The 19,612-nt window shown below is 43.5% G+C and overlaps 4 protein-coding genes across 4 annotated transcripts, besides 16 other annotated features; 2 read left to right on the forward strand and 2 right to left on the reverse strand.

The window, feature by feature from the left end:
- The first annotated feature begins 142 nt into the window (after nt 1-142).
- Nucleotides 143-168: a microsatellite.
- A 194-nt stretch (nt 169-362) lies between these two features.
- Nucleotides 363-383: a microsatellite.
- Nucleotides 384-505: 122 nt separating this feature from the next.
- Nucleotides 506-533: a microsatellite.
- A 1,630-nt stretch (nt 534-2,163) lies between these two features.
- On the forward strand, nt 2,164-6,783 carry PVX_084455 (hypothetical protein, conserved; the record flags this gene model as incomplete). The annotated part of the gene is made up of 1 exon (XM_001616508.1): nt 2,164-6,783. The coding sequence occupies one exon, from the start codon at nt 2,164-2,166 to the stop codon at nt 6,781-6,783; it is 4,620 nt and encodes a 1,539-aa protein (XP_001616558.1).
- Nucleotides 4,669-4,690: a microsatellite.
- Nucleotides 4,768-4,789: a microsatellite.
- Nucleotides 6,515-6,554: a microsatellite.
- A 425-nt stretch (nt 6,784-7,208) lies between the features above and the next one.
- Nucleotides 7,209-11,516, reverse strand: PVX_084460 (hypothetical protein, conserved; the record flags this gene model as incomplete). The annotated part of the gene is made up of 1 exon (XM_001616509.1): nt 7,209-11,516. The coding sequence occupies one exon, from the start codon at nt 11,514-11,516 to the stop codon at nt 7,209-7,211; it is 4,308 nt and encodes a 1,435-aa protein (XP_001616559.1).
- Nucleotides 7,317-7,336: a microsatellite.
- Nucleotides 7,571-7,591: a microsatellite.
- Nucleotides 8,317-8,336: a microsatellite.
- Nucleotides 10,126-10,161: a microsatellite.
- A 109-nt stretch (nt 11,517-11,625) lies between the features above and the next one.
- Nucleotides 11,626-11,648: a microsatellite.
- A 102-nt stretch (nt 11,649-11,750) lies between these two features.
- Nucleotides 11,751-11,772: a microsatellite.
- Nucleotides 11,773-11,860: 88 nt separating this feature from the next.
- Nucleotides 11,861-11,909: a microsatellite.
- A 1,406-nt stretch (nt 11,910-13,315) lies between these two features.
- Nucleotides 13,316-14,794, forward strand: PVX_084465 (hypothetical protein, conserved; the record flags this gene model as incomplete). Its single annotated transcript, XM_001616510.1, has 2 exons — nt 13,316-14,547; nt 14,699-14,794. Exons 1-2 carry the CDS (start codon nt 13,372-13,374, stop codon nt 14,792-14,794), a joined length of 1,272 nt encoding a protein of 423 aa, XP_001616560.1. The 5' UTR covers nt 13,316-13,371.
- An 80-nt stretch (nt 14,795-14,874) lies between these two features.
- Nucleotides 14,875-14,906: a microsatellite.
- A 343-nt stretch (nt 14,907-15,249) lies between these two features.
- On the reverse strand, nt 15,250-18,914 carry PVX_084470 (hypothetical protein, conserved). Its single transcript, XM_001616511.1, has one exon. It carries the CDS (start codon nt 18,538-18,540, stop codon nt 15,721-15,723), a length of 2,820 nt encoding a protein of 939 aa, XP_001616561.1. The 5' UTR covers nt 18,541-18,914; the 3' UTR covers nt 15,250-15,720.
- Nucleotides 15,975-15,996: a microsatellite.
- Nucleotides 17,755-17,794: a microsatellite.
- Nucleotides 18,915-19,612: the final 698 nt, after the last annotated feature.

Below are 19,612 nucleotides of genomic sequence, written 5' to 3' on the forward strand. Positions count from 1 at the left end.
TAAGGGCCAAGCTGGAGGATGCTCCTCCGTCCCTTAAAAAATTGCTTCTTCCCTTGCGCGTAACGGTGTAGCTGCTCAACCTTCCGAGTGTACGTCTTACCTATGCGCGGAGTTTTCATTTACACAGGGGAGATGTTTCCCCGTTTCGTAACAAATTTGGGTTATTTAAAAAAAAAAAGGAGGAGCTGGCAGGGGCTAATTTCCCCTTCGTCTTCCCTATCGCCTACATTTTCGTCCCTTCGCCTCTTTTTTTTTTTTTTTTTTTTTTTTTTCATATAATATACTTAGAAATATTTCACCCCCCTCGCAAGGGGACATTCTCATCCTTTGCGATATTTAAATTAGGTGTAATCCTTAAAAAAGAAAGCAAAAAAAAAAAAAAAAGTACAGCGATTAGCCGCGACATGCGAGGGAAAACGGAAACGTACAAACGCCACACATGTGTAAACTTATTTGTAAAGTACTGCATAGGGTAATTTTGAAAAGCGGAAAAATTTAAAGAAAAGGCGGTTGACTGATGGGTGACTTATGGGGGGAAGTCATGCATACAAATAAACCCACCATTTTAAAAAAAATAAAATTTATCTTATAGTACGGATCACCAAATTGTTTTTTTTTTTTTTTTTTTTTTTTTTTTGCTGAACTCCACTTTGCGCACAAAGGTTTTCCAGCCAAAATTCCGTTTTGCAACTGCTCAGTTGTTTTTTTTTTTTTTTCCGGTGGGGGGTGCCTCCTTTCAAACATGTCCATTTTTAAGCGTTCGCGTGGAGGAAGATAGCTATACCCCCCTAGGCAGGTTTGTCATATGTCCTTGTACCAATAGCGCCGAACTTAAAAGGAGCCCCATGCGTAGTGAACATTAAATGTGTAATTTCCCATTTCAAGGGTTAACTGTGTCACACGCGAGGGGCATATTTCTTTTCTCACCCCTTTTGTTAAGCCTTTGTCTACATTTCTTAAGGGCACGGAAGGAAAAAAAAAAAAAAAAAGAACTTATTCAGTCTGGAATAATGGGCATGTAAACAATTGTCACATGCAAAAACGCGTTCATTTCGTTTCACCAAAAAGGGGAAGCGTGCCATGAAATAACTCCCAAGGTATCTCACTAAAAAGGGTACATTTGCTTAAATTCTTTTTTAGCTCTTAAAATTGGAATTGTCCCGCTACTTGCACAATTGGAAAAGGGTTAAACAATTGGCTTTTCACATTCGGGGGGTAACAAAATGTGTGTGCTTGTACATTTGGGAAAATAAATGGTCACCCTTCTTTTTAGCATGTGCAAGGTGTAGCTCCAAAAAAAAATAGAAAACCAAAAGGGGGAAGAAAAAGAAACGATACGAGGGAAAGAACAAGCGACTGGTTAGGTGACTATCCCCCAAACACAGCTTAACTCGCTTGAGTTTTTAACTCCTTGCCCGAAAGTTGAGCCGCGAGAGAGATCCGCTAGTTCTCGTGAAATAACTCCTGAACCAAAAAAAAGTACCCCAATTTTCTCAATTGCCAGTTCGCGGCTTTCAGATTGCACATTTCAGGTTGCGAACGAAAAATTGTAAAATGCAAAACTGCAAAATGGCAAAATTGTAATATTGCAAAACTGTAATATTGCAAAGTGCAAAATTGCAAAAATGCTAAACTGCAAAGCTGCAAAACTGCAAACTTGCAAAATTGCAAAACGCCGACCTTCACACTTGCCAACCTCACACACCTCTCCAATTTTTCGCGAGGCAGCCAAATGTGAGCTACCATGTGCGATCTAAAACGCGCTCGCCATTTTTTCTGCAGCTGAAAAAGGGGGACAAGTGTGTGTGTTTATGCGCCCTTTGCTTGTCTCTTGTGGAGAAAAATTTTGCGCTTGTTGCACTTGCTTTTTTTTGGGGGTATTTCCCGGCAACCCTGTGGTCCCTGGTTTGAGAGCGGCCAAAGGGGGGAGGTGCACGGGAATAATAAAAGCTTGGGACCGCCGCAGGGGTGAGATCACCCCCAAACAGTAACCTTTAAAAGTGCCACCCAACAGGAGCAACACAGCACTGGGAAGCAACATGCCGCGGGGAGCAAAGGGGTGCGCTCAAAAAAAAGGTGAACTTCGCGGCAGTCGGTGAAGTATCGAAGCCTCCTCCAGTTTTTCCTTTTTTTCTTTACCATTATCTACAACTGGAAGGAAGGATGGGGAGGGGACCCCCGTGCTGCGAAAAACAAGTGGAGGGCGAGAGAAATGCAGAGTACCAAAAGTTGGACGATCTGGAGGGGATACAAAAAATGAATGTTGAAGGGAAAGGCAAAAAGGGGAAGACGCACCACAGTGATAAGACGCACTACACTGATAAAACGCACCACAACGATAAAACGCACCACAGTGATAAGAAGGAATACATCGAGAAGGTGAAGCGGCTGAAGGAGAAAAAATATTTTGGAAGTAAAACGATAGGAAACAAGTACAGCTATATATACCTAATAAACCAAATATTCGGGTCAGGCATTGTGTCCATCCCATATGTATTTAAAAGTTCGGGGTGGCTCCCTTGTCTAATCACAAACATTTTCATATGCGTCTTAACCATTTTTAACACCTTACTGTTTCTACGCGCAATGACAATGATCCCGAATAACATCCATTTTAATAAGAGGTACGAATACATCTCCACGGTCTGTTACTTCTTGGGGAAGAACAACATATTCTTTTGGCTGATGCAAATGTGCTACTACGCCAGCATCTTGGCAAGCAACATCATATCGATAGTCATAGTTTCCCACGCATTGGATTACATAATAATAAATGCCGTGGGCTACACCGTAGGGTTTACTGTGTACCCGAATTTTCAAATTAACTACTTCATAGATGTAAATGAGCTATACTACAGCAAGAGTTATGTGGTGTGCATAACGATGGGATATGTAATCAACGCGGTTATATCGATTTATTTTTCGCAATCCAATTTGGAAGACAACATGAAGATACAGCTGTTGTCTTTCCTATTTCTGATGAGCACCATTTTTCAAATGATCTTCCTAAGTGGACTTAAAATATATCGCTACAACGCCAGCGGGGCCATAATCAACAAGGGCGTAAAGAAATACACCAATATAAAATATCCCACAGCCTTTGGAGATTTTAATTTCAAGCAACTTCTCTCATCATACATTTCTTCCTACTCAGCAGTGACGGTAATTCCATGTTGGGCAAACGAAATGAAGGCAGATGTAAAAATTATAAAAACTGTGTGGGTCTCCAACTTTTTCTGTTGCTTCGTTTATTATATATTTGGCTACATATTATGTACAGCCTACCCTGACATTAGCAATGATAATATACTGTATGACATTTTGGAAAACCCTTTTATAAATACCTATATGAAAATTTGTATATACCTATTTGACTTGCTAACCATTGCTCCGGGAATATATGTCTACTGCATAGCTACTCGCTACAATTTAGTTAATAGTAATATTTGCTCTGAAAAAATGGCCTTCATTTTGGGTACCATTTTCCCCTTTTTAATTTCCTGGTTTTTTACCTCCAGGGTTATTTTCGAAAATATTTTCACTTGGTCCAGCTTGATTTTCTCCTATGCCTGTAATTTCATCACCCCATCTATTATATATCTCATAGCTTGTAAGAACATCCCCTACTCTGGCAAGAATCCCCTCCACCATATTCTTGTCCTCTACGACCCGAAGGAGCACAAGCGGAAGAAGCCCATTTATGGCATTTTCTACCCACGGGATGTTGCCCAGGGGAAGAAAGCCACCAGTTGGAACTCCCACAAAGGAAGAGGCGAAGACAAACCAAAGGGTAGTGCAGCGCAGTATGATGTGCGAAGTATGATGGATACTCCTTTGGGGAATTCCCCCAATGAAGAGCGAAAATGTTTACTCCCGCTGCCGAATAGCCAGATGAGCTACCCCCATTTGGGGGGGACCAACTATGACGCCGCCAATGTAGAGGCAGCATACCCAGGGGAGGGACACCCAACATGTGACAAGCCGGTGCATTTAAGCTGCCCCCATGTGAGTGCCCCATATGGCACAGATACGAATCCACCGATGGTTTACACACAGGGAGGGAGAAATAACCAAATGGCCTCACCGCAGGGGGATCTTACGTACGAGCTCCTCCCCCTCGGCGAGGAGAAACCGATGCGGATACCCCCCATAGACGACTTCATAGTGCCAATAAAAGCACCACCTGGGGAAGATGCACCCAAGGGGGAGGACCCCACACATGTGCAAACGGAAAAAAGCATCCCGTTGCAGGCGAACAGACACCCCGCACCGTTAACTACAGATGGTGCACATCTCTTAGCGGGTGGCGGGGTCCCCTCAGAAGAGGACGACCCGCTGATGCAAAATGAGGAGCGGTACTCCAGCAAAGAAGACGACGAGAAGAGCAAACAAAACGCATGCGAGTTCCACCGGCGAAGGAAAGGCAACGCGGAGGCATTCGAATTTCGCAAGTGCAGCTCCCTCTTCAATATGAAGGCGAACAACATAAATAAGAACAACCCTAAGGCGAAGCAAAGGCTACCAAGCAATGTAAGAAAATCGAGGAAGCACAAAACGGTCATGGGGATTGAAAAGAAAAATAAAAAAAACAAAAGAATCTCCATAAAAAATGAGCAACAAGAATGCTCCGACGATTCAGACGTCACCGATAGTGAACTCTTAAACGATAAAATAATTGCAGACATGTCGAGGGACATTTACAACGACATCCGAATAATAAAAAGTAACTACGAAAGGGATGAGTACTTGATTAAATATTCGGACATTTTCGACTCCTTTTTGAATTTGAAACTGATGCTGGAGGGCGTCGACGACGGGGAAAACGCTTGCCATGAGTGTAGGGGGAGTTATTTGTGTAACGGGCGCGATGCGTACGATGTGTGTAAGGGGCGCGATTTTTACAACGTTGACCACGCCGGGAAGGGACCCTCGCTGGAGCTTAGCGCGCCGAATGGGGGGGATCCACCCCCCAGCAGCTTGGCGCTAGCTCCCCACGCGTATACCTATGATGTTCGTAACGCACGGGGGGGAACGCTGCCGTGTAGGGGTCTTCCAACTGGGGAGCAGCAAATGTCAGATGCGGAAGAGGGGGGACACTGGACGAGTGGTAATCCCTTTCGTGCCAAAACTACGGTGAATTACCAAACGAGGGAAGAAGACAAGGCAAACGATTCGTACCAACGAATTGGAACAACAATCACGCAAGTGGACACTACACCAAGAGGAGATAACCCCGACGAGGAAGAAATGAAAGAAGTGCAAATTGACATGCCCTCAAATGATGTATATGAAGGAAAATTAAGTAATGATTTAAAAAAAGACTTTCACGTGCTCATTAACGGAATAAGTAATAAGCAAAATTTAACCTGGGCCTTTGATGGAAATAAAAATGAAGGGAGAAAAAACGCTTCGCCAAATAGTAACATCCATGTGAATGTGTCCAACGTGGAAAAATCTTTCCATTCAAATGGGCCTATAAATTCCCCCTTCAGAAAATCCAAAAGTGATATTTATTCTTACTCCCTCAATTTATGTAAAAATGGACATGGAAGGGACGATTATACGGATGAAATAAATGGTATGCTTCTTCTGAGGAAGTTACATTCTCGGAGGAACTGCCCCATCAAGCACAAAACGAGTGACGAAAGTGTGCATACCCTTTTGCAAACCAAAAGTGCCGACAATTATGCAAACTGCAAATTTTTATATTTTCCCAGTGACGAAAAGATGCATGTGCATTTCGAACAGATAAACGAATTGGAGGCAACCAAAGAAAGGGGGAAAAAAAACCCAACTGAAGATTCTCCACAAAATTTTGAAACAAATCACCAGATGGTTATTACCCCCCTGGGAAGTGCAAATTACTCCCAAGTTGATGTTACCCCTCAGTGTAGCAACATGAACAAGTTTGAAACGTTTCCCAATTCAGTACACAAGAGAAAAGGAATTCCACCAAAGGGTAGTAATCAGGAGGGATATGCAGATATGCAAAAGTGCCAATCGAAGGACAGAATTTTGTACTTCCTAAATTCGTTCAATCGAAAAAGTAAAATGTACAAAGATGTGAATATGCTATCCGTGCCGGACAACGTCTACAATGTGATTCCAAAAATCAACAAAGGAAATGGCCACAGCAACTTTGATGAAACCTTAAATAGCATTTTCAACTATTACAAGTACAACTTTTTGCTCTCCTTCAGTGAGAAGAACAAGAAACGGGGGACCCTTGCCAAATATAAACAGGCTAGACCTGCCCACTGGGTGCCCAGCCACGGCGAGGTGGGCCGCAGTGACGGCGATATGCGAAATGGCCGCGATGGAGCCTTCCTCAATGGCAGCCGCGATAGGGCGTACGCGCAAAGCATCCAAGAGGGAAACGCAAATTCGTCCAGCCCCCCAAATGACGACGTTGCCTCCTACAGCGACAACAACGTGGGGGAAAATGAGCCCAAAAAAACGTTCGCCACTCCTAATTCTAAGTTAAGCTATTTGAACAAATTTCATGCTGATGAGAAGAAGGAGCCATTACTCATGGGTCACCAGAAGGAAAACCACTACGACGAATTGCCAACAATTAATTTGATTTGCCCAGAAAAGCCTTTGCATGGGTATGAGGATGCTTACCAGATAGATGACTACGTCAATGGAAAAATTAATGAAAATATCATCCACGTCTACCCCTCTAGGTACTTACGAATCAAGCACGTCAAAATTACGGAGGTGCTCCTATTCGTTGCAGTGCTCCTGCTGCTCATTTCAGTGTTCTATGATTTTTCCTACTGATGCATGCATGCGCGTGGAGCTTCTCTCATTTTTATGCGCCTGATTTTGTTGCCCAAATAAACTTTTTAAACAAATTTTAAAAAATCGCACACATGGGTATGCCCCTAGCAGACGCGACCCTCCGTGCGGCACTTTCGGAACAAGGACAGTATCGCCACTGTGTGTCCTACTGTGTCTCTTCCTTTTAGATTCATTCCAGCTGCGCTCACTTGGCTGCCAATTTTGTTTTTTTTTTGGTGTGACTTAAAAAGACGCGTTTTAAAATTCTTTCCCAGTTTTAAAAAAGGCGAATGAAGGGGTGGGGAGCCGCGGGGCAGCTGGCGCAGCTGGCAGATGGACCAAACAAACAAGCGCGCGCGCAGGCAAACCGCCGCTCACCCTCACGCAGACAAACCGCCGCACACGCTCATGCTTGCCGCCCCGCCTCAGTACTCGAAGAAATAGCTGTGCAGCTGCATATCGTGCAGGCGGAGCGCGGCGCGCATCTCGAAGTACGTTTCGGTGGACACGGCTTCGTTGCCGACGAAGTTCCGGACGACCTGCTTTTGCTTCGTCCCCTCCTTTAGGTACTTCAAATAAGACGGGAAAAAAAGGGCTATAAATTTGGGAGTAACAAACGTTTCCGCAAATGAAATGATTTCCGTCGCATGCTCCTCTGCTCTCTCCCCCCCCGAGCTGTGCGGTTTGAAGTGGTGTACCATTTCGCAGAATTTGTTCAGGGAAAACGGGTCACTGTCGAGTGGCTCATCTGGGGTGGTAACAAAAAGAGTGTCCACATCTTTACCCCCCACAGCTGTGCCCTCGCTCTCGTGCTTACTATTCCAGTGCTGTATAATGAGCATAATATAGCAGGGGAAAAAGCTAGCGAACAGCTCGTAATTCCCCCGTAAGAAAAAAAGGTACCTTGCTGCAACATCGTGCGAGGTATCCTCAGGTTGATTCGCTATCCTCCTCAACACAAGCATGATGTAACGGTCGTATAATTCCTTCCTGGTTAGGCTAAAGTGGTGATAGTACTTATTCATGGAGTTGGTCTTCAGCGCGAAGGGGGGGTTCGCGTGGAGGGATGAAGCGAGGACGGACGGGGGGTGGACGGATGCCGAGTGGGCAAACGCCGAATTGGCTGACCGGGTCCTCCCCTTAGTTAACCCTTCCTGCGCTCTTCCCTGCAGCTCCTGCGCCAGGGGCGCGCTATCCACGGGGCTCTGGGGGTTCCCATTACAGACTATGTAATACCTGTAGGTCAACCTGAAGTGGTCATCCACAAACCTTGCCTCATCGTCCGTCATAGTTTCATTCTCCTTTCTCATTAAAAAATTTGAGCAGTCGATGCCACGAAAGGAGTAATTAATGGCACTCAGATTTGAAAACAATTTAGCCATATCGGGTAGGCTGTTGTAAAAATATATATAATTTTCTTTTAACAATGAAAGGACTTGAAACTTCTCCGTTGTGCTCATCATGTCTGCTTTGCCATCCAATTCTGTGAAAAGCTCCATGTAGGTTTTATCCCGTTTGAGCGTCTTTCCCTCACTTGGCATGGTTGGGCGATTCGTCTGGTGGCCACTAGAGTGAAGCGGCATCTTCGTATGGGAGGCGAAACTGTGTAGGGCATTTTTTTGGGGTTTATTTTTTGCCTCCTCCACATGGTTGGTAGTAACTGCTGCGTGGTTACTCCCAACTGCGCTGCCGCTTATCCTCCCATGGGTCACCTTATTGTGGGTGTCCCCGGCAGCATAATTCGCGTCCAAGTTGAAACAAGTTGAGGCGGAGAGGCGGTCCGTCGAAATAGCGTCCAACCCCAGGTCTCTATACAGGACCTTCCTAGCAAAGGAAAAAATATCATTTTGGCACAGAAGGGAAATGTTGTTAATTTCTTCCATTGACATTTGACCCAAATTGGGAATTCGATTTAGTAAGTCGAGGGCGTTGAAGCAGGACCGTATGTCTCCATTGCAGTTATGAGCTAACCTTTTTACAACTTCTTTCACGTTCCTGTTTTGGTTGATCATTCTACAGTAGTACCTTTCCGCCAGGGTTTTTTCCAAATATAGAGGGTGCAATTTTCTTAACCTCACAAAAGAGACATATGAAGAATTATTGATGTCAATTCCTAGCAAAGTATTAACGGTCCTTATTTGTTCATACGCATTTATAAAGATGACCATGGGGTGAATTGCATAGCACTTGGGGAACTTCCCCATGGGATTGTTTCCCCTAATGTGCATTGCATACTCCTCTTTGCAATGATTCACTCGGTTGAATATGAATTCCATCGAACTGGAGCAACTCGCTCTGAAGTCTTCCGAGTACTCTAACTCGGTTAATGGCAATTCGTCCAGGAGGACCACACGAGTGCCTATAAAATGTTCTTCGTAGTAATTTTTTTGTTTCTCTTCTTCCCTTTTTTTTTTAAGATCGATGTTGGCAAATTCCCTGTAGAGGGAGCTCCCAGAAATGACTCTTCTCATTTGTTTCTCCATAAAATTTGGGATGAACCACTTGACCGTAGTGTCGTTTAGTTCTATATCCTCCATCAGGGCGCGAAGCATTTTTGCCTTCACATCTCTGTCTTTGCCCAAATGGCTGATCATTTCTTCCATCAAATCGTTACAACTGGTTAGCTTGCTCGCCACCCTCCTGTTCACTTTGTAAATCTCACTGCAGTAGTCGGCTACTCTCTTTTTTGCCTTCTCCGGCAGGGCCAAATCGCCACCCGTTTGTGGTGAACTGTTTAGAAGGGTAAAACGGCACGTTTCATCCTCAAAGGGGTTCTTCTTCCCCTCAAGTATGCCTCTCAATTTGGTATACACAACATGGTGATCTTCGTGACAATCCGTTGGAATGTTTCCCAGGGGGGTGGCGAATGGGGGAACCAATTTTGTGCCCACCTCTTTTGAGCGAAACTGAGGGATCATCGGAGCATTTTCTTCATTTCCCCTCTTGGGGGAGTTGTTTTTCCTGATAAGGTCACCAGCTACGTGTCCCTTTAGGTAACTCACAAGGGTGGTGTTAATAATCACCGCCTCGGTCAGATGGTTGCCCAAGAAACAGTTGCACAGGGAGAGCCCCCTAATGTTATTCAAGGCATAAAAGCTGTTAATTAGGTGTGTGAACTGATCGTTTAGCGCCATTAGATACGACACAGGGGTGCTCGTGTGAGACTCATGCGCCATGACATCGTATATGCCGCCATTCTCATAACTCTGCAAAGTGCTGTATTGGCAAATTTGCTTTATTTCCTCCCCAGCAAGCGCTCGGATGATATTCTCCCGCTTACACAGCTCACTACTAACGCGGTGGTAGTGCCGCACGCATTGCCTTAAATTTTCGGTTTCTACCAAGTGGGTGATCATTTCCTTCCCCCTGTGTGATTCTACAAACTGGTTGACTTCTCTTTCGAGTGGGCCAATAACCCAAGAGGGGGCATTTTTTTCTGCCCCTTCGCCTCTCCTCACATTGGAAAAGACAACCATGTTGTGCATTTCCCCTCGTTGGATTTCCTTTTTCTCCATTCCGTTAATGCAAAAGTGGTAGCTTCTCCCATAAGGCATGAGTTTCTCCCCCCTCTGTCTTATTTTCTTCCTTTCGATAAAGTCCGTTAATTCTTCCCTCAGCGTGTTGGCCAAGGCGAAATCGTCATTCACTTCCTCCATCAGGTTAATATACAATTTTAAGCCATCTACGACGGATTTGCTTAAACTGCTGGATTCTTTTGCGTTTTCGCTGATATGTTTGCGCAAATTAGAGGAACGCTGCATTCTGTTAACTACGCATTCGCTGTGATTCCCATCCACAAACATATCGATTATAAATTCCTTCTCAAGTTTGTGTGCTTCTTCCTCGTTTTCCAAAATGTGCCTTTTCAAATGATCAGCTGAAGATAACAGTTTGTTTATTTTTTTCCACATGTTAATCCCCACGGCGTAGTTTTTGTGTGCCATTTTGTTAAACTGGTTAGAGACAGCGGCGGGGGGAAAACCCTGCTTGCCTTCTAAGCAGCGTGGAGTGCCTATTTTTCTCCTTCCCCTAACTGTGGGACTTAGCAGATTCATATAAACGCTGCTCAATTTGAGCGTCACGCTGGCTATTTTCCCGTTCACCTCGCTGCACTGTACAAGATCCGCTACAATTTTCCTTTTAACCTCCGTTTCAACGTCCAGCGGTGCCGGTTTGCTCATTCTGCCATTTGGGTGGCTGCTCCCCGATTCGGTTTTAAACATTTTGTGTAAAGGCCAATTTTCTCTGGGCTCCGATTTGTTCTTCCTCTTATGGTTGCTACTCACTCCTTGGCACAACAACAGGTTGCATGCTTTATTCTTTTTCCCATATTTCTTTGTTGCCTTTTTTGTACTTCCAATTTGGCAATTCGAATAGAGTAGGAAATTATTATACGGGTGATAGTACTGCTCATTCTCTTCACTACTCCTTCTAACCCAGGTGATATGTTCCTGAGATTCCGATTCGTAGTGGCACTCTCTCATATTTAACTTATCACATAGGTACTTGATGAATGTGCTTTTCCCACTTCCGGGGGCCCCCAGAATTACACATATGTTCCTTATCTTCTGCACATCGATTGTCTGTTTTTCACTGCTCAAACTTTCTAATTCTTTGCTTAAAATCGGGTCATTATTAAATTTTATCAACTGGATGAAGAAGTCCAAAATGGTTTGCTTGTCCTTCGGGTGCATCAATATTTCGTCGAAGCTTTTCGGCATGTAGTTGCTCATCTTGGTTGCCTCACGTCACATTCGGTGATTTTCCCCCTTCAAGATGTTTCTCCCCAGTGGTACAGTTAAGCGGTATGGAAAAAGTTGCAAAAGAGGGGAAACAAAAAAAAAAAAAAGGAGGTGATCTGCCCGTTTCCGCTTTGGCCTTTCTTACAACGAGTCTAAGCGGCCATTCCCGTCCTCCCACAACAAACGTTAACGTGTGGTACACATAAAAAAAAAAAAAAGAAAAAAAATGGAGTGTTCCACAGAATTGTTGCTTCACCGTTCTACAGTATGCCAAGTGTACTCACATGAATATGCACAGGTATGCGTGCGCCATCACATCAGGATGCTGCTTTTTTTTTTTTTTTTTTTTTTATAGCGCATCCGTTGCGCACGCGGCGCTTTCCGCGGTTATTGGAAAAAAAGAAGAGCGCGTTTAGTGGTTTCCACTCGATTCGACTCGATTTTATTTAATTTTATTTCATTTAATTCAGTTCGATTTAGCTTAATTTTACAGGATTGCGTTTTATTTCCGCGCGCGAATCCGTCACCCGGTCACTTCTCCCATATTTAAGAAAGGATAAACTCTACCGCCAGCTGCCATGCGTATGAATTCTCTTTGCTTAAAAGATACATTCCCCACTTATTGGAGCTGAGATTTTGAAAAAAAAAGCGCAAAAGAAGTAATAACAATGAGAGAAAAAAAAAAAAAAAACGGCGTATCTCCATGCATCCAAATGAACTTCGTAGCTACGCACGACATCCCCATGGAGCCCCATTTCACCAGAGTTGACATTTTCCCCCTTTTTCTGCAGAGGCCCAAGTGGAACATCGAAGAAGCCTTTGATTAGAAACTCCACCTATTCGCATACACAAGATGAATGAAAATATAAGCAAAGTAAATAGCACCGTGGTAGAGCTACTGGGCATGTCTGATTTGTTCAAGCGAATGCAAAACACCTGTTGGGGGAAGTGCATACCCGATGTAAACGATTCGTTCCTTTCGGTGGGAGAAACCAGTTGTGTTGACAGGTGCGTCCATAAATATATGGAAATACACACACTGGTGGGGAAGAATCTACAGGAGTCTCAGCTCTCCAAGTGAGGGCGCCTGGGGGAAACGTCGCCCCATGCGCAGAGATGCCCCATACGTAGAAGCGTTTGCACATGAGGGTGTCCATTTCAGAGTGGAGTACGTATACACATATGTTATCCCACCTCTATTTTCCTTTTTTTTTTCCTTTTTTTTTCACACCACTGAAACTATGCAATTTTGCTTGAGCCATTTTTAAGCGGCGCCAATTTTACATTTTATGCCCACCCACATTTTGCCATTTTAACCCGGGGGGAGCCCATTTGTATGACGGGAACGACTTGTACAATTTTGTTTGCTTCAATCTGCTCCATTGTGTTGTTGCACTTTTCTACTTCCCCTTTCGTTTGTTTTCTTCAAATGGAAAAACAAAAAAGAATGTGAATTCGCGCCCCACTTGGTCATTTGAAAGCGGCAAGTTTGGTTCCTCCCAAGACTGCGCAACGCGATGTGCACATGTGCAACTTCTCAAAATGGTGTTGATGCGCCCATCATAAAAAAGCGCAAGCACACCGCAAAAAGGGCTTTATTTTTGCCGCTCCAGAGTGGGTATAATCACACATAGGTGACGCTTGCGTGCGGTAAAAATACGCCCAAAAAAGGCTACGAATTTTTTTTTTTTTTCATACCAATTTTAGTGCCATCTGCCGCTCTCCAAATGGGAGCAGTACATGTACACTGTTAAATCATCCATTCCTTGCTTCCGCATGATAACCATTTTAGCTAGTTCGTTCCAAAAAATTTTCTTTTTTTTACCATTTATTCTATTACTAATTTATGCGCCTCGCCCATTCGCCCCTTTTTGCCTGTACATTTGGCGAAGGCAGAAAGGGAAAAGAAAAAAAATCCATTCACGAAAAGCGGCACCCCAAACCGATGTTGACAAAACTGATGAGCAGCCTCAACAGGTGTAACAACTTCCTTACGAGTAAAAAATGCACATTTCAATTTGCAAATGGAAGAAAATACCAGTCAAGTATCTTTCGAAAGAGCGTGCGAAAATTGATCCTCTTCTTTTATAAGGAAATACATCCAGACTTAACACAAGAGTTACCAGAGGAGCTAAAAAAGGTGAACAGCGAATCGCTCAGTGTTTTAAATTCGTACATAGATATTTTAAGTTCGTCTGAAAGAAGCCAAGGGAACATTTTCTTGGAAAAGAAAATCGTTTTTTTTAAAGTGTTTGAAAATTCGCAGAATAAAATAATCAAGGGGAGGTACAAAAATGTGGTCATTAAATTGCAAACCCTGCCGAATAACTTGTCAACCCAACAGAAGGAAGAAATTACGGCAAAGCTGATCTACGACATTAGGCATTCTTTGGAGAAAATAAAAAATGTTAACATATTGGACGAGTGCGATAAGGAAAGCATCGAAAATTTGGAAGAAGACATATTCATTTCGAACAAAGGGGGGAGAAAACAAAATGGAGGCATCAACTCCATATGGGATGATTTAACCGAGCATGTAAAAAACACACAGGCGTTGTTCCAACCATCGGAACAGCAAACACTGTTAATACAGAAAAGGAGAAGCTACGTTCATTACATAAAAAAAAAATTAGAAGAAAAATATCAAAAAATTAATCACAAAAAGAGGAGGGAAAAGAAGCTACTAAAATTGAACGAAATTGCAAATAAAATAGCACGCGAGAAATTCCCAGACATGGAAAATAAAAAAAACAAATACGACGGTGACTCCCTCCATAGCAGCTATCAAATTGTGCAAAATGGATTTGATCCAAATTTAATTTTTTTCCATAAGGACATTAAAACGGAAGAGGAAAAAAAAAAGGCGGTCGCAAATTTATGTGGAATGCACTTGAAGGATGACGCCGATAAGTGGTTGCTAGAAAACTGCCTCAAACTTTTAAAAAATCATCAAACGCAAATTCCGCTCGTTGTCTGCCTGGACAAAACCATCTCCTTGTGTCCTACCTTTGGATTGATTTACGTAATTATACGCCTCTGCGTATTTGCAATTGTGCAAAACACCACGTGGTGCCGCATAGTGGGACCCCTGCGATTGTGCTGCCCTACAGATAAGCACACATATATGTGTGAATTCACCCCCATGGGTGCGCGCCGTTTCCCCCCTTTTTCAGATCCCAGTCGACTTTTGCGTGAGGGACTTTTTTAGCTTCCTGGAGGGCAATCTTTTCCGGGCCAGGAGCATCAGGAAGAAGGTACACGTGGAATAACCTGGGAGAAATGAAACACCAACTGAATTGTTTGCTAGCCGATCCGATGCGTCTACACGTTTGCTCATCCGTTTCTCCCCCCGTTTATCCTCCCCATCTCAGGTTTTAGAAAGCTTCGATATGTGACCTCACCGCAGGCAAATGCCGGATACAATTTTAAGAAAAAATGTGGAATAAAATATTGTTTTTTTTTTTTTTTTTTTTTTTCCTTTTTTTCGTGAACAACGTACAATCATTAATTTAAAATAGATCGCGTTGATCATCTGTTAAAAGTTATTTGGTTATATTTAATTTTATAAATATGAATAACTTAAAAATCGGGGCCTCGCCACACGTGCACCTGGAGGTACTGCTGTGTGCGCGGCGGGAATAGACGCCCTCGGGTCGGCGTGCAAGTGTGCACCCGTCCTGATACGTAGAGGGATAAACAGCGCGCGAGTCGCGTGGGGGTTGGAACAAGGAGGGAAACGAAAAAAACAAAAAAAAAAACGGTACAAGAGAAGGGGCGAGGAACAACGGGATGGACGTAGAATCATCGGAAGCCGCCGAAACAAAGGGAATGCACATGCCGTTCCAATTACTTTTGCATGTGCTCCTCTGCGCGGTTCCCACAGGGGGCAGAGGGTTCCCCTTCCGCGATGGCTACCGATTGGACTTTAGCGCACGCGAGTGGGTATACACATCCATGTAGATATGCACACACATAGGTAGCTCCGCCAGCGGGCATGCTGCGCACACGCGGACGATTTTTAAAAATGAAAAAACAAAGGAACAAATGGGGGTGATACGAGTGAAACAAAACAAACGATCGTCCGAGCAGAGGTGGAGGGGGTCACAGCTTCTGACTGTGAAAGGGGGCAAGCATACTACCGCGTACACACAACGCTGCGGCAACCATCTTCTGCGCGATATGCAAAAAAAACATATCATTGCTTCGCCCTGATAGTGAGTATTGTGACGGCCTGCACCTTCTTCTGACAATCCTCGTACGATATTTTGTAGACATTCTTGATGGCATCTCGGCAAAGGGGACAATTGGGAAAGGAATCCTTCAACTTGAGCGAATTGAATATCATGGACCGTATGCAGGTTTCGCAAAACCCTCCATGCATGCAGGGATAGAGCACCACATTTTTAAAGCGCTCATCGCAAATTTCGCAATACTCCACAGAGGACGTGCCTGGGTTGTCTATACCGTCATATTTGTCCCCATTTACATGACTATGATTTTCCTCCTCACTATTAATACCGTTGCCCTCCTCGAGTTCTTTCCCATTTGCGGTGACATTTTTTGGAATTTTTTTCTTCTTTATGTTTCCCTTATTAAATACATTCCTCAAGTTAAAGATTTTGTTTTTTTTTTCACACGATTTTTTTAGCCCTCCTTTATTACCGGCATCCAAGTCACCTTTGCTTTTGCTTGCTCGTTTTTCTGAGTTACTCTCCTGGGTGACCTCCCGATAAATGTGCTCATTTAATCTAACTAGGGTAAACTTCTTTCCATTTTTTTTTTTATTTTCAATTATGTAGAATTTTTTCTTTCTTTGCCGATTCGATGGGAACTCTTCAAAATTGGTTAGTCGTATTTGTTCCAAGTAGGAGTCATTTAAAATGTCTATGAAGAGCACTATATCCGTGACGATGATCGTGATGACGGTGGCCTTGCTTATATTTAATAGGATAAAGAGGCAGGCAAAAACGATGTTAATCCCGAACAGAAAATCGTGCACATACTGCATGGAGAACGAAGCTGAAGAGCAATTGTTACTGTCATTTCTTACTGCATATTTCCTAAACACTCTATGTAGTACATACGACAATAGGCAAAACAAAGATATGTACCATAGAAAATATTGAAAGTGGTAATTGAAAATGGGGTCTATATCGTGTAGCCACCAAATGACGCAGTCGTCCCCTAGAATGATTTCTAAAAACAAGATGGTGCTCACTGACCACATGTATTTGGCAAGGTACTTCCTTTTGCTCTCGATTGACAGCCGGTAATTCTTGAAGCATAAAAATAACACAAAGTCGTATAGAATTCTAGACAAAATTAGGGCGATACGCATGCAGAAGAAAAATACCGTCAGTATTAGAAAGAGGGTGCTAATTTTTAGATGCTTCTTTTGAGATACAAATAAAAATATATAATTACTTCCTCCGCTGAACGTTTTGGAGCTTATATCTTTACACGGATTTAGTAAAGATTCCTTTACCCTATAAATGGACATATTTTTCTTGCTCAGTTCGTCATACAGTTGAATAGAATTTTCGATTATTTTTTCTTTATTCTTTTCATCATTCGATTTGTAGAATTCTAGTAAATGATCACAACTTACATTTAACTTGTTAACCACATCACACATATTGTTGTGGAGTGCAAAATTCCCGTTCGTTATTTCGTCCCTTATCATATCATTCGTTAGATGCCACGTTTTTAGTTCCTTTTCATTAAATTGAAACAGGAAATTATTTAAAAATGCGTTGTTGTAATTTGACTCGATCAGCAAAAACTGGTTTTCTGCCACCCTTACTTTTAATAGGTTATTATATAGTAGGGCAAATTCCATGCTGAAAAGGGCCAGCATCACAAGGATGAACAGAATTAGCCTAATGGCTTTATTCAAATTGTATTCTTCTAAAATGGGCTTTATTTCATACCCTAGTATTTTCCCTATAAAGCATCTCTGATAGAAAGCTAGCTCAAGCCCTTCTTCATTTTCATATTCGCTTTCATTCACGTGCGTGTTTCTTAAGTCCCTTATCGTTAACACGTAGTAGTCTAACTCCTCTGCATTGGATCCGTTTTCTGCCGAATTTCGGCTTCGACTTGGGTCATTCTGTGCCTCATTCCTGTTTTGGCTTTGCATGCTTGTCAGAAGATCGTTTTGCGTTTCGATGTTTCCTCCACTAGGGGGGGGTGTACCCTCGATTACTCGATTCTCACTAAGGGGGTTCTCAATAGGGGCATTCTCGCAGGGAATATTTCCACTCGATCCGCTGCCCCGACTAACGTTCCTCACCTCCCCGACATTTCCCGAAATGGTGCCTAATGACTGTCCATTCGTTTCCTGCCCAATGGCGGTGCCTCTAGCGTGACTCTCCTCGTGCTCTTCATTTCTTCTGGATGTACTTGGAGCGGAAGAGTCACCCCTCAGGGAGGCATTTTCGTCCTCATCCTGCGCGGGGTTCTGGCTGGGGTTGTTACTCGCGTGGTTATTCACGTGGTTACTCGCGTGGTTACTCGAGTTATGGCTCGCACCATGGACTGCACCATTACCTGCTCCACTAACTGCTCCACTAACTGCGCTGTGCCTGTCTCTGTCGGACGCGCCGCTTAACTCGTGGGGGAGGGCAGCGTCCCCCCGGTCACTAGATTCATGAAGACAAGGATTCGGAGAATCATTTTCTGCGCCATGCACATGAACAAACTGAAATTTATTTTTCACCCTGACATTGGGGATTTCCAAATCGCGTACATGCAACTTGGATCCTTTTCCGTTAATCACCTCCTTCTGATTATCCTTCACGGAAGTGTAATAACTCATACTGGATGAGAACATGTGGTCCATGTTTCTTTTATTATCGGCACTACGTTCTTCATTTTTTTTTTTCAAAAAGTGGAAGCTGCGGAATGTTTTCCTGTTTTTGGCCCCCTCTCTTGGGGCAATTTCTGGAGCATGTTCCTCCTCCATTTGGCTTTTGCTGCCAGTCATCGTTGAGGAGAGATGGGCGTGCATGTGCATACGTACATCCGTGCATACACATACGGCTACGAATAAGTATTTTCACGCGCATATGAATTCGTATGAGCATACATACGTACGGAACTTTTTTTATTACAGTGCGAACAATTCAACTGTGCGCGGTCGATCCCCTCGATTTACTCCTTAGGGGTGGTTTTTTTATTTTTTCTTTCGCATGTACGCTGGGTGCACATGGGAGGGTGTGGCCACGCGCATGCATGCGCAGAAATGCACATACATACGCTCACATACATACACGTATGCTCACAAACACGCAATGATGCACTTGCCCAGGACAATTTGCACGCTTCCCCTGTTTGTTCTCTTAAAATATCGAATCCCCGCTTCTCTGCGTGCACAAATGTTTCTCCTTTACAATTTTTGATCACCTTAAAAATGGCAAACACGGGCGGGCCGCTTAAGATGTTCGTTCGTGCGGTGGCCGCTGGGTTCCACGTCCACTCGGTTTGCTGTCCCCTTTTAAACGGTTGAAAAATGTGCACAGCGCTTGACGCGCGAAATGAATAGGCAACATGCAGGCGTAGGTACGTACATACACGCGTGCGTACGTTTCCCACAGACAGATATACACCTTATGTTTGCCCTGCGCATGCGTTACGTGCTGGCATATGTGCAGACGAAAAGTGAACGTTTAGCAAGACGAAATAAAACAACGTACACTTAGGACAAAATCGAAAAAAAAAAAATAAAATAAAATAACACGTAAAACAATCAGGATTGAAAAGGAAGTTTGCGTTAATATGAAAAGTGGCGCTGATTTTCTTCTTAAAGCGGAAGCGGGTCATGCGTAGCAGTTGCGCTACTTCAATTGCAGTTGCGCTTTTGCAATTACAATTTCACTTCTGCAATTGCAGTTGTGCTGCTGACTTATCCGCGGCGAGGAAAGGTTACTCCCTCAAAAGAGACGCCCTTTTCCTACTTAAAATACGTACGTAGAGGCATGCCTACCATGCGCATATATACACATATGCTCATACTGTATACACATAAAGACACGTTAAATGGTACGCAAAACAGACGCACGTCTCCCTTTTCCGCCTTCCAACAATTG

Source organism: Plasmodium vivax, chromosome 13, assembly GCF_000002415.2.
Source record: "Plasmodium vivax chromosome 13, whole genome shotgun sequence".
Classification (NCBI taxonomy): Eukaryota; Apicomplexa; class Aconoidasida; order Haemosporida; family Plasmodiidae; genus Plasmodium; species Plasmodium vivax.

What these genes read in the sequence shown, in the direction of transcription:
- PVX_084470 (XM_001616511.1), bottom strand. Translation starts at nt 18,540, where the DNA reads ATGCACATGCACGCCCATCTCTCCTCAACGATGACTGGCAGCAAAAGC.